General features: G+C 29.3%; 5 protein-coding genes across 5 annotated transcripts; all 5 read right to left on the bottom strand.

The window, feature by feature from the left end:
- Window positions 1-303: 303 nt before the first annotated feature.
- On the bottom strand, window positions 304-924 carry LOC119663394 (fork head domain transcription factor slp1-like; the record flags this gene model as incomplete). Its single annotated transcript, XM_038072998.1, has 1 exon — window positions 304-924. A coding segment is annotated over exon 1 (621 nt), but the record flags the coding sequence as incomplete, so codon positions are not given.
- A 1,915-nt stretch (window positions 925-2,839) lies between these two features.
- On the bottom strand, window positions 2,840-3,505 carry LOC119663393 (fork head domain transcription factor slp1-like). The gene has a single exon (XM_038072997.1). The coding sequence runs from the start codon at window positions 3,503-3,505 to the stop codon at window positions 2,840-2,842; it is 666 nt and encodes a 221-aa protein (XP_037928925.1).
- Window positions 3,506-5,352: 1,847 nt separating this feature from the next.
- LOC119663392 (fork head domain transcription factor slp1-like) lies at window positions 5,353-6,084 on the bottom strand. Its single transcript, XM_038072996.1, has one exon. The coding sequence runs from the start codon at window positions 6,082-6,084 to the stop codon at window positions 5,353-5,355; it is 732 nt and encodes a 243-aa protein (XP_037928924.1).
- A 1,899-nt stretch (window positions 6,085-7,983) lies between these two features.
- Window positions 7,984-8,757, bottom strand: LOC119663391 (fork head domain transcription factor slp1-like). Its single transcript, XM_038072995.1, has one exon. The coding sequence runs from the start codon at window positions 8,755-8,757 to the stop codon at window positions 7,984-7,986; it is 774 nt and encodes a 257-aa protein (XP_037928923.1).
- Window positions 8,758-11,077: 2,320 nt separating this feature from the next.
- LOC119663395 (fork head domain transcription factor slp1-like) lies at window positions 11,078-11,857 on the bottom strand. The gene has a single exon (XM_038072999.1). It carries the CDS (start codon window positions 11,855-11,857, stop codon window positions 11,078-11,080), a length of 780 nt encoding a protein of 259 aa, XP_037928927.1.
- Between the last annotated feature and the right edge of the window lie 1,724 nt (window positions 11,858-13,581).

Below are 13,581 nucleotides of genomic sequence, written 5' to 3'. Positions count from 1 at the left end.
AAATAAAATATTAATCATTTTTTAAATAAAAAACAGAAGAAATTTGCTTAAGCATTCACATCTATTAATATATTATGAAATTTATATACCTACATTGGACAATTACAATTACCAAAATATCTTATATCATATTATTACTATGTACAAATTAACAGTTTCTTTATGAAATAAATAAATTAAAAAATTTTTTCCTTGAATTATATTACATTGGAAGTCCCCCATACATAGTATATTGTTGGAGATTGCACCCGCACTCAGCAGAAAGTGTTTGTTGAACTTGAAATTGATGTTGTTTTGTAGTACAGCTTCTTGTACAAAAGGAACTTCTTCTGGAGTCGGAAAATACACAGCATTTGAAGAGTAATGAGAGTTATACGGTATTGTGTTGCTTTGGTGATAAGGATGTCCGTACGAGTAACCACCACCGCAATGTAAAATTGCTCTTGAATCATTTAACGTTGAATTATTATTCCGACGTAAGCGACCAGTGGTTTCCCCAATAGTTACGTCTTCCGCTGATGGATCTATTGCCCAATAGTGACCGCGTCCTGGATCATCTAACGCCCGAGGTATTCGCACAAAATATTTATTCAAGCTTAGATTGTGCCGAATGCAATTCTGCCACTTGTTTCTGTTATTTTGATAGTACGGAAAGTTATTAGCTATCCACTCACATATCCCGCCCAATGTTAAACGTTTATCAGGACTGCTACCTATGGCCATAACAATCAGTGAACTATATGTATACGCTGGTTTCTCATTAGTGAATGTAGATTCATCCGATAATGTTTCATCTGAAGAAGTAATATCACATGAACTTATGGCCCATTCTTCCGTCGAAGTATTACTCTCTATCTCCAAAGAGGACTTTGTGTCCGATAATATAGAACGAATTGAAAAGTTAGATTCGAATACTTCAGCCATTATTTAATTTCTATTCAAATTATTGTTAATGAAAATGTAAATAGTCGTATCAGATTTCGAGCTCTTTACTTATCTCACGTTGAGTTGTGATTGATAAAGTCTGGGTGTTGTGTCCCTCTTTTATACTTTTAAAAAGTCATGCGAGAGGAATATATAAATATTTTCTATTAAGGTTGTAAGTACGAAATACCAAATACTCTATATCAATGCTATATATATATTACAAGAACAAGAACTAGTTAATACTATTTAATACATGGGCGTAACTACGTTTAAGTCCATAAGTACTTCCTACATACCGACTATATGTGCTACCTACTACACATCGAAAAGAAGAGAGTTAGAAGTTAAGAAAAAAGTAATACAGATATCAATAATCATCCATTCATTAATGGAATGTTGTCTACTAAGCCAGATCCATTGTTTTTGATGGTTTATTGCCGGCTTAAGTTTCATGTTCTTGAAAAATTTCTTTTCGTTTAATCATACCTGCACATATGATGCGTTTGCTAAAATTTATCATTTTATTTTTGAGTTGCGCGTTAAGCCGTTCATTAGAATTTGCTCTTGTTTCTTTTCTTCACTAACCCCCTAATTCAACTTAAAGAGTTATGAATACAATTACTCAGCAAATGTCACGAAAATCTGAATGAAACTTTAAAAATTTATTATATTATTTCTGTTATTTGTTATTGTAGTGGTGCAAATTATATTCCTAAGTATCGGTGTTATAGTTAAAGATTATTTACAAATATTTCAATATTTCAAGGATAAAATGTTCTAAATCCGTTTTTACAAAAACAAAATTTTACAAATATTGATGTACTATCTAAACACAGAGATATAAAGATTTTTAAATTTTATTGATTTATCATCAATTAAAAAGATTACTAGAACAGATTAAACTTAAATCGCCTAAAACAAACTAGTCTCAAGACTTATTTTGTATCTTACTAATATTTACTTAAAAATTATTACTTCAACCTAAGATATATATAATATTTTTGCACAATTCTTTCTATATGTTGTACCTTCTCATGTTTTTAGAGACCAGGTCCAACGAATCCACAACGACATTTCTTAAGATTCACTCTTGTTGTTTGGTTCTTCCCACCTACTAAAAATATTTCGAATCATATAATATATTGTAATAAGCACTTTTATGATATCGAAATATGTATATCAATGGACGACAATACCAAGTCAAAACTGAAACACGGACTTTGCTTCGTTTCAACATATAAAGTCTCTGACACAAAAAATTTTCTATAACATATATTGTAGTGCAGTATAATACAGAATAGTGTAGTATACCAAATTATTATTTTGTTATTTAATTGATCTATTTACTAACTATCTATTCATAATATTAATCCATTTATTTGAATTGGAAATTTTGTAATTTGTAACAAGAATTCCACGTAAAAAAAACATAAAATTGATATTTTTAAAATATTTATTATTTACTTAATAAATATTTTCAAATTAATTGTATTATTTATTTTTTAGGTCTGAAGTAAAAATTTATTCGATATGGTATATGCCGCTAATGAAATATCTGGTTGTATCTCGTTATCATTTTCATTAGGAAACTTTTTTTGTACAATAGATCTTCGATCTTTAGAGACCTTCCTTCCCAATTACCTTATGCAAATAAAATATTAATCATTTTTTAAATAAAAAACAGAAAAAATTTGCTTAAGCATTCACATCTATTAATATATTATGAAATTTATATACATTAAACAATTACAATTACCAAAATATCTTATATCATATTATTACTATGTACAAATTAACAGTTTCTTTATGAAATAAATAAATTAAAAAATTATTTCCTTGAATTATATTACATTGGAAGTCCCCCATACATAGTACATTGTTGCAGATTGCACCCACACTCAGCAGAAAGTGTTTATTGAACTTGAAATTGATGTTGGTTTTGTAGTACAGCTTCTTGTACAAAACGAACTTCATCTGGAGTCGGAAAATACACAGCGTTTGGAGAGTAATGAGAGTAATGAGAGTTAAACGGTATTGTGTTGCTTTGGTGATAAGGATGTCCGTACGAGTAACCACCACCGCAATGTAAAATTGCTCTTGAATCATTTAACGTTGAATTATTATTCCGACGTAAGCGGCCAGTGGTTTCCCCAATTGTTACGTCTTCCGCTGATGGATCTATTGCCCAATAGTGACCGCGTCCTGGATCATCTAACGCCCGAGGTATTCGCACAAAATATTTATTCAAGCTTAGATTGTGCCGAATGCAATTCTGCCACTTGTTTCTGTTATTTTGATAGTAAGGAAAGTTATTAGCTATCCACTCACATATCCCGCCCAATGTTAAACGTTTATCAGGACTGCTACGTATGGCCATAACAATCAGTGAACTGTATGTATACGCTGGTTTCTCATTAGTGAATGTAGATTCATCCGATAATGTTTCATCTGAAGAAGTAATATCACATGAACTTATGGCCCATTCTTCCGTCGAAGTATTACTCTCTATCTCCAAAGAGGACTTTGTGTCCGATAATATAGAACGAATTGAAAAGTTAGATTCGAATACTTCAGCCATTATTTAATTTCTATTCAAATTATTGTTAATGAAAATGTAAATAGTCGTATCAGATTTGGAGCTCTTTACTTATCTCACGTTGAGTTGTGATTGATAAAGTCTGGGTGTTGTGTCCCTCTTTTATACTTTTAAAAAGTCATGCGAGAGGAATATATAAATATTTTCTATTAAGGTTGTAAGTACGAAATACCAAATACTCTATATCAATGCTATATATATTACAAGAACAAATACTAGTTAATACTATTTAATACATGGGCGTAACTACGTTTAAGTCCATAAGTACTTCCTACATACCGGCTATATGTGCTACCTACTACACATCGAAAAGAAGAGAGTTAGAAGTTAAGAAAAAAATAATACAGATATCAATAATCATCCATTCATTAATGTAATGTTGTCTACTAAGCCAGATCCATTGTTTTTGACGGCTTATTGCCGGCTTAAGCTTCGTGTTCTTGAAAATTTCTTTTCATTTAATCATACCTGCACATATGATGCGTTTGCTAAAATTTATCATTTTATTTTTGAGTTGCGCGTTAAGCCGTTCATTAGAATTTGCTCTTGTTTCTTTTCTTCACTAACCCCCTAATTCAACTTAAAGAGTTATGAATACAATTACTCAGCAAATGTCACGAAAATCTGAATGAAACTTTAAAAATTTAGTATATTATTTCTGTTATTTGTTATTGTAGTGGTGCAAATTATATTCCTAGGTATCGGTGTTATAGTTAAAGATTATTTACAAATATTTCAATATTTCAAGGATAAAATGTTCTAAATCCGTTTTTTACAAAAACAAAATTTTACAAATATTGATATACTATCTAAACACAGAGATATAAAGATTTTTAAATTTTATTGATTTATCATCAATTAAAAAGATTACTAGAACAGATTAAATTTAAATCGCCTAAAACAAACTAGTCTCAAGACTTATTTTGTATTTTACTAAAATTTACTTAAAAATTATTACTTCAACCTAAGATATATATAATATTTTTGCACAATTCTTTCTATATATTGTACCTTCTCATGTTTTTAGAGACCAGGTCCAACGAATCCACAACAACATTTCTTAAGATTCACACTTGTTGTTTGGTACTTCCCACCTACTAAAAATATTTCGAATCATATAATATATTGTAATAAGCACTTTTATGATATCGAAATATGTATATCAATGGACGACAATACCAAGTCAAAACTGAAACACGGACTTTGCTTCGTTTCAACACATAAAGTCTCTGACACAAAAAATTTTCTATAACATATATTGTAGTAAAGTATAATACAGAATAGTGTAGTATTGTAAATTATTATTTTATTATTTAATTGATCTATTTACTAACTATCTATTCATAATATTAATCCATTTATTTGAATTGGAAATTTTGTAATTTGTAACAAGAATTCCACGTAAAAAAAACATAAAATTGATATTTTTAAAATATTTATTATTTACTTAATAAATATTTTCAAATTAATTGTATTATTTATTTTTTAGGTCTGAAGTAAAAATTTATTCGATATGGTATATGCCGCTAATGAAATATCTGGTTGTATCTCGTTATCATTTTCATTAGGAAACTTTTTTTGTACAATAGATCTTCGATCTTTAGAGACCTTCCTTCCCAATTACCTTATGCAAATAAAATATTAATCATTTTTTAAATAAAAAACAGAAAAAATTTGCTTAAGCATTCACATCTATTAATATATTATGAAATTTATATACATTGAACAATTACAATTACCAAAATATCTTATATCATATTATTACTATGTACAAATTAACAGTTTCTTTATGAAATAAATAAATTAAAAAATTATTTCCTTGAATTATATTACATTGGAAGTCCCCCATACATAGTATATTGTTGGAGATTGCACCCGCACTCAGCAGAAAGTGTTTGTTGAACTTGAAATTGATGTTGTTTTTGTAGTACAGCTTCTTGTACAAAACGAACTTCATCTGGAGTCGGAAAATACACAGCGTTTGGAGAGTAATGAGAGTAATGAGAGTTAAACGGTATTGTGTTGCTTTGGTGATAAGGATGTCCGTACGAGTAACCACCACCGCAATGTAAAGTTGCTCTTGAATCATTTAACGTTGAATTATTATTCCGACGTAAGCGGCCAGTGGTTTCCCCAATAGTTACGTCTTTCGCTGATGGATCTATTGCCCAATAGTGACCGCGTCCTGGATCATCTAACGCCCGAGGTATTCGCACAAAATATTTATTCAAGCTTAGATTGTGCCGAATGCAATTCTGCCACTTGTTTCTGTTATTTTGATAGTACGGAAAGTTATTAGCTATCCACTCACATATCCCGCCCAATGTTAAACGTTTATCAGGACTGCTACGTATGGCCATAACAATCAGTGAACTGTATGTATACGCTGGTTTCTCATTAGTGAATGTAGATTCATCCGATAATGTTTCATCTGAAGAAGTAATATCACATGAACTTATGGCCCATTCTTCCGTCGAAGTATTACTCTCTATCTCCAAAGAGGACTTTGTGTCCGATAATATAGAACGAATTGAAAAGTTAGATTCGAATACTTCAGCCATTATTTAATTTCTATTCAAATTATTGTTAATGAAAATGTAAATAGTCGTATCAGATTTGGAGCTCTTTACTTATCTCACGTTGAGTTGTGATTGATAAAGTCTGGGTGTTGTGTCCCTCTTTTATACTTTTAAAAAGTCATGCGAGAGGAATATATAAATATTTTCTATTAAGGTTGTAAGTACGAAATACCAAATACTCTATATCAATGCTATATATATATTACAAGAACAAGAACTAGTTAATACTATTTAATACATGGGCGTAACTACGTTTAAGTCCATAAGTACTTCCTACATACCGACTATATGTGCTACCTACTACACATCGAAAAGAAGAGAGTTAGAAGTTAAGAAAAAAATAATACAGATATCAATAATCATCCATTCATTAATGGAATGTTGTCTACTAAGCCAGATCCATTGTTTTTGATGGTTTATTGCCGGCTTAAGTTTCATGTTCTTGAAAAATTTCTTTTCGTTTAATCATACCTGCACTTATGATGCGTTTGCTAAAATTTATCATTTTATTTTTGAGTTGCGCGTTAAGCCGTTCATTAGAATTTGCTCTTGTTAGTTACGCTTAGCCGTATCTATTAGAAATTATGCTCTTATATTCTTTTCTTCCTAATTCCCCAATATTAACTTAGAAGAGTAAGAATAACAATCATCTTAAATAGCATGAATTCACGCAATGTCAGAAAATCAATGAAAACTATTAAAATCATATTTTGGAGTATTTGTTATTGTAGTGGTCGCAAATAAATTCCTAATACGTGTTATAGTTAAAGATATTAAATATTATTCAATATAGGATAATATCTCTATAAATCCAGATATTTTCCTGCACAAAATTGATACACAAATAATCATGAATATAACGAGTCTAGAGGCGAGGAGAGAGAGAGGATTGTAAATTTTATTGATTTATCATCAATTAAAAAGATTACTAGAACAGATTAAACTTAAATCACCTAAAACAAACTAGTCTCAAGACTTATTTTGTATTTTACTAAAATTTACTTAAAAATTATTACTTCAACCTAAGATATATATAATATTTTTGCACAATTCTTTCTATATATTGTACCTTCTCATGTTTTTAGAGACCAGGTCCAACGAATCCACAACGACATTTCTTAAGATTCACACTTGTTGTTTGGTACTTCCCACCTACTAAAAATATTTCGAATCATATAATATATTGTAATAAGCACTTTTATGATATCGAAATATGTATATCAATGGACGACAACACCAAGTCAAAACTGAAACACGGACTTTGCTTCGTTTCAACACATAAAGTCTCTGACACAAAAAATTTTCTATAACATATATTGTAGTGCAGTATAATACAGAATAGTGTAGTATTGTAAATTATTATTTTATTATTTAATTGATCTATTTACTGACTATCTATTCATAATATTAATCCATTTATTTGTATTGGAAATTTTGTAATTTGTAACAAGAATTCCACGTAAAAAAACATAAAATTGATATTTTTAAAATATTTATTATTTACTTAATAAATATTTTCAAATTAATTGTATTATTTATTTTTTAGGTCTGAAGTAAAAATTTATTCGATATGGTATATGCCGCTAATGAAATATCTGGTTGTATCTCGTTATCATTTTCATTAGAAAACTTTTTTTGTACAATAGATCTTCGATCTTTAGAGACCTTTCTTCCCAATTACCTTATGCAAATAAAATATTAATCATTTTTTAAATAAAAAACAGAAGAAATTTGCTTAAGCATTCACATCTATTAATATATTATGAAATTTATATACATTGAACAATTACAATTACCAAAATATCTTATATCATATTATTACTATGTACAAATTAACAGTTTCTTTATGAAATAAATAAATTAAAAAATTATTTCCTTGAATTATATTACATTGGAAGTCTCCCATTGTTGGAGATTGCACCCACACTCAGCAGAAAGTGTTTGTTGAACTTGAAATTGATGTTGTACTGCAATTCGGTCTTCAGTTGGGAGCTGGGGGTGAAAGTTGTTTAAAGCTTGTTGTTTTTGTAGTACAGCTTCTTGTACAAAACGAACTTCTTCTGGAGTCGGAAAATACACAGCGTTTGGAGAGTAATGAGAGTTATACGGTATTGTGTTGCTTTGGTGATAAGGATGTCCGTACGAGTAACCACCACCGCAATGTAAAGTTGCTCTTGAATCATTTAACGTTGAATTATTATTCCGACGTAAGCGGCCAGTGATTTCCCCAATAGTTACGTCTTCCGCTGATGGATGTATTGCCCAATAGTGACCGCGTCCTGGATCATCTAACGCCCGAGGTATTCGCACAAAATATTTATTCAAGCTTAGATTGTGCCGAATGCAATTCTGCCACTTGTTTCTGTTATTTTGATAGTACGGAAAGTTATTAGCTATCCACTCACATATCCCGCCCAATGTTAAACGTTTATCAGGACTGCTACGTATGGCCATAACAATCAGTGAACTATATGTATACGCTGGTTTCTCATTAGTGAATGTAGATTCATCCGATAATGTTTCATCTGAAGAAGTAATATCACATGAACTTATGGCCCATTCTTCCGTCGAAGTATTACTCTCTATCTCCAAAGAGGACTTTGTGTCCGATAATATAGAACGAATTGAAAAGTTAGATTCGAATACTTCAGCCATTATTTAATTTCTATTCAAATTATTGTTAATGAAAATGTAAATAGCGGTATCAGATTTGGAGCTCTTTACTTATCTCACGTTGAGTTGTGATTGATAAAGTCTGGGTGTTGTGTCCCTCTTTTATACTTTTAAAAAGTCATACGAGAGGAATATATAAATATTTTCTATTAAGGTTGTAAGTACGAAATACCAAATACTCTATATCAATGCTATATATATTACAAGAACAAATACTAGTTAATACTATTTAATACATGGGCGTAACTACGTTTAAGTCCATAAGTACTTCCTACATACCGACTATATGTGCTACCTACTACACATCGAAAAGAAGAGAGTTAGAAGTTAAGAAAAAAATAATACAGATATCAATAATCATCCATTCATTAATGTAATGTTGTCTACTAAGCCAGATCCATTGTTTTTGACGGCTTATTGCCGGCTTAAGCTTCGTGTTCTTGAAAATTTCTTTTCATTTAATCATACCTGCACATATGATGCGTTTGCTAAAATTTATCATTTTATTTTTGAGTTGCGCGTTAAGCCGTTCATTAGAATTTGCTCCTGTTTCTTTTCTTCACTAACCCCCTAATTCAACTTAAAGAGTTATGAATACAATTACTCAGCAAATGTCACGAAAATCTGAATGAAACTTTAAAAATTTATTATATTATTTCTGTTATTTGTTATTGTAGTGGTGCAAATTATATTCCTAAGTATCGGTGTTATAGTTAAAGATTATTTACAAATATTTCAATATTTCAAGGATAAAATGTTCTAAATCCGTTTTTACAAAAACAAAATTTTACAAATATTGATGTACTATCTAAACACAGAGATATAAAGATTTTTAAATTTTATTGATTTATCATCAATTAAAAAGATTACTAGAACAGATTAAACTTAAATGGCCTAAAACAAACTAGTCTCAAGACTTATTTTGTATTTTACTAAAATTTACTTAAAAATTATTACTTCAACCTAAGATATATATAATATTTTTGCACAATTCTTTCTATATGTTGTACCTTGTCATGTTTTTAGAGACCAGGTCCAACGAATCCACAACGACATTTCTTAAGATTCACACTTGTTGTTTGGTACTTCCCACCTACTAAAAATATTTCGAATCATATAATATATTGTAATAAGCACTTTTATGATATCGAAATATGTATATCAATGGACGACAATACCAAGTCAAAACTGAAACACGGACTTTGCTTCGTTTCAACACATAAAGTCTCTGACACAAAAAATTTTCTATAACATATATTGTAGTACAGTATAATACAGAATAGTGTAGTATACCAAATTATTATTTTGTTATTTAATTGATCTATTTACTAACTATCTATTCATAATATTAATCCATTTATTTGAATTGGAAATTTTGTAATTTGTAACAAGAATTCCACGTAAAAAAAACATAAAATTGATATTTTTAAAATATTTATTATTTACTTAATAAATATTTTCAAATTAATTGTATTATTTATTTTTTAGGTCTGAAGTAAAAATTTATTCGATATGGTATATGCCGCTAATGAAATATCTGGTTGTATCTCGTTATCATTTTCATTAGGAAACTTTTTTTGTACAATAGATCTTCGATCTTTCGTTATTATATAAAGCTAGAAACTTACTCAAAAATATTATATAAATAATAAATAATTTATGAGTGTGTGTGATGCATCTACTGCTGGACTGAAAATAAATTAATGAAAAATAAATATATCTACCATATTTTCTCCAGTTTCTAATGTGAAAGCACATAAATGAAGTTTTAATTCTTATAATATCTGTTTATTTAAGTTGGAAAATTCAATTCATGAATAAATCATCTACAAAACTTATAAATTCAATTTAATTTTAATACCAAAAAAATTCACAATGGAGAAATATATATAAAATATATAATCCGCATTGTTGAATTTTCGATTCATATCATAGCTCAATACCCCAATTACATCGGTCCATTCAACTTTGTCCAGAACTTCTCAGTTTGACAATCTAATAAATATGTTTTCTTAGTTTATGAACGAGTATTAGGATAATTCAATAATATTACATTACTACTTAATTTTCAAATGTTTGAAATATCTTCCCAATTACCTTATGCAAATAAAATATTAATCATTTTTTAAATAAAAAACAGAAGAAATTTGCTTAAGCATTCACATCTATTAATATATTATGAAATTTATATACATTGAACAATTACAATTACCAAAATATCTTATATCATATTATTACTATGTACAAATTAACAGTTTCTTTATGAAATAAATAAATTAAAAAATTATTTCCTTGAATTATATTACATTGGAAGTCCCCCATACATAGTACATTGTTGGAGATTGCACCCGCACTCAGTAGAAAGTGTTTGTTGAACTTGAAATTGATATTGTACTGCAATTTGGTCTTCAGTTCGGAGCTGGGGGTGAAAGTTGTTTAAAGCTTGTTGTTTTTGTAGTACAGCTTCTTGTACAAAACGAACTTCTTCTGGAGTCGGAAAATACACAGCATTTGGAGAGTAATGAGAGTTAAACGGTATTGTGTTGCTTTGGTGATAAGGATGTCCGTACGAGTAACCACCACCGCAATGTAAAGTTGCTCTTGAATCATTTAACGTTGAATTATTATTCCGACGTAAGCGGCCAGTGGTTTCCCCAATAGTTACGTCTTCCGCTGATGGATCTATTGCCCAATAGTGACCGCGTCCTGGATCATCTAACGCTCGAGGTATTCGCACAAAATATTTATTCAAGCTTAGATTGTGCCGAATGCAATTCTGCCACTTGTTTCTGTTATTTTGATAGTACGGAAAGTTATTAGCTATCCACTCACATATCCCGCCCAATGTTAAACGTTTATCAGGACTGCTACGTATGGCCATAACAATCAGTGAACTGTATGTATACGCTGGTTTCTCAATAGTGAATGTAGATTCATCCGATAATGTTTCATCTGAAGAAGTAATATCACATGAACTTATGGCCCATTCTTCCGTCGTAGTTTTACTTTCTATCTCCAAAGAGGACTTTGTGTCCGATAATATAGAACGAATTGAAAACTTAGATTCGAATACTTCAGCCATTATTTAATTTCTATTCAAATTATTGTTAATGAAAATGTAAATAGCGGTATCAGATTTGGAGCTCTTTAATTATCTCACGTTGAGTTGTGATTGATAAGGTCTGAGGTGTTGTGTCCCTCTTTTATACTTTTAAAAAGTCATGCGAGAGGAATATATAAATATTTTCTATTAAGGTTATAAGTACGAAATACCAAATACTCTATATCAATGCTATATATATTACAAGAACAAGAACTAGTTAATACTATTTAATACATGGGCGTAACTACGTTTAAGTCCATAAGTACTTCCTACATACCGGCTGTATGTGCTACCTACTACACATCGAAAAGAAGAGAGTTAGAAGTTAAGAAAAAAATAATACAGATATCAATAATTATCCATTCATTAATGGAATGTTGTCTACTAAGCCAGATCCATTGCTTTTGATGGTTTATTGCCGGCTTAAGCTTCGTGTTCTTGAAATTTTCTTTTCATTTAATCATACCTGCACATATGATGCGTTTGCTAAAATTTATCATTTTATTTTTGAGTTGCGCGTTAAGCCGTTCATTAGAATTTGCTCTTGTTTCTTTTCTTCACTAATCCCCCTAATTTAACTTGAAGAGTTAAGAACACAATCAGTCTTATAGCAGTGGATTCAGCAAATGTCACGAAAATCTGAATGAAACTTTAAAAATCTATTATTTCTGTTATTTGTTATTGTAGTGGTGCAAATTAAATTCCTAAGTATCGGTGTTATAGTTAAAGATTATTTACAAATATTTCAATATTTCAAGGATAAAATGTTCTAAATCCGTTTTTTACAAAAACAAAATTTTACAAATATTGATATACTATCTAAACACAGAGATATAAAGATTTTTAAATTTTATTGATTTATCATCAATCAAAAAGATTACTAGAACAGATTAAACTTAAATCGCCTAAAACAAACTAGTCTCAAGACTTATTTTGTAGTTTACTAAAATTTACTTAAAAATTATTACTTCAACCTAAGATATATATAATATTTTTGCACAATTCTTTCTATATGTTGTACCTTCTCATGTTTTTAGAGACCAGGTCCAACGAATCCACAACGACATTTCTTAAGATTCACACTTGTTGTTTGGTACTTCCCACCTACTAAAAATATTTCGAATCATATAATATATTGTAATAAGCACTTTTATGATACCGAAATATGTATATCAATGGACGACAATACTAAGTCAAAACTGAAACACGGACTTTGCTTCGTTTCAACACACAAAGTCTCTGACACAAAAAATTTTCTATAACATATATTGTAGTACAGTATAATACAGAATAGTGTAGTATTATAAATTATTATTTTATTATTTAATTGATCTATTTACTGACTATCTATTCATAATATTAATCCATTTATTTGTATTGGAAATTTTGTAATTTGTAACAAGAATTCCACGTAAAAAAAACATAAAATTGATATTTTTAAAATATTTCTTATTAACTTAATAAATATTTTCAAATTAATTGTATTATTTATTTTTTAGGTCTGAAGTAAAAATTTATTCGATATGGTATATGCCGCTAATGAAATATCTGGTTGTATCTCGTTATCATTTTCATTAGGAAACTTTTTTTGTACAATAGATCTTCGATCTTTCGTTATTATATAAAGCTGGAAACTTACTCAAAAATATTATATAAATAATAAATAATTTATGAGTGTGTGTGATGTATCTACTGCTGGACTG

This window comes from Teleopsis dalmanni, unplaced genomic scaffold, assembly GCF_002237135.1.
Source record: "Teleopsis dalmanni isolate 2A unplaced genomic scaffold, ASM223713v2 unscaffolded_contig_0362, whole genome shotgun sequence".
NCBI classification, from domain to species: Eukaryota; Metazoa; Arthropoda; class Insecta; order Diptera; family Diopsidae; genus Teleopsis; species Teleopsis dalmanni.
The sequence above is the reverse complement of the archived record's forward strand: the minus strand, read 5'-3'. Positions and strand labels throughout refer to the sequence as shown.

Bases quoted from the DNA above. Each gene is read 5' to 3' on its own strand.
- LOC119663391 (XM_038072995.1), bottom strand. From the start codon at position 8,757: ATGGCTGAAGTATTCGAATCTAACTTTTCAATTCGTTCTATATTATCG.
- LOC119663392 (XM_038072996.1), bottom strand. From the start codon at position 6,084: ATGGCTGAAGTATTCGAATCTAACTTTTCAATTCGTTCTATATTATCG.
- LOC119663393 (XM_038072997.1), bottom strand. From the start codon at position 3,505: ATGGCTGAAGTATTCGAATCTAACTTTTCAATTCGTTCTATATTATCG.
- LOC119663395 (XM_038072999.1), bottom strand. From the start codon at position 11,857: ATGGCTGAAGTATTCGAATCTAAGTTTTCAATTCGTTCTATATTATCG.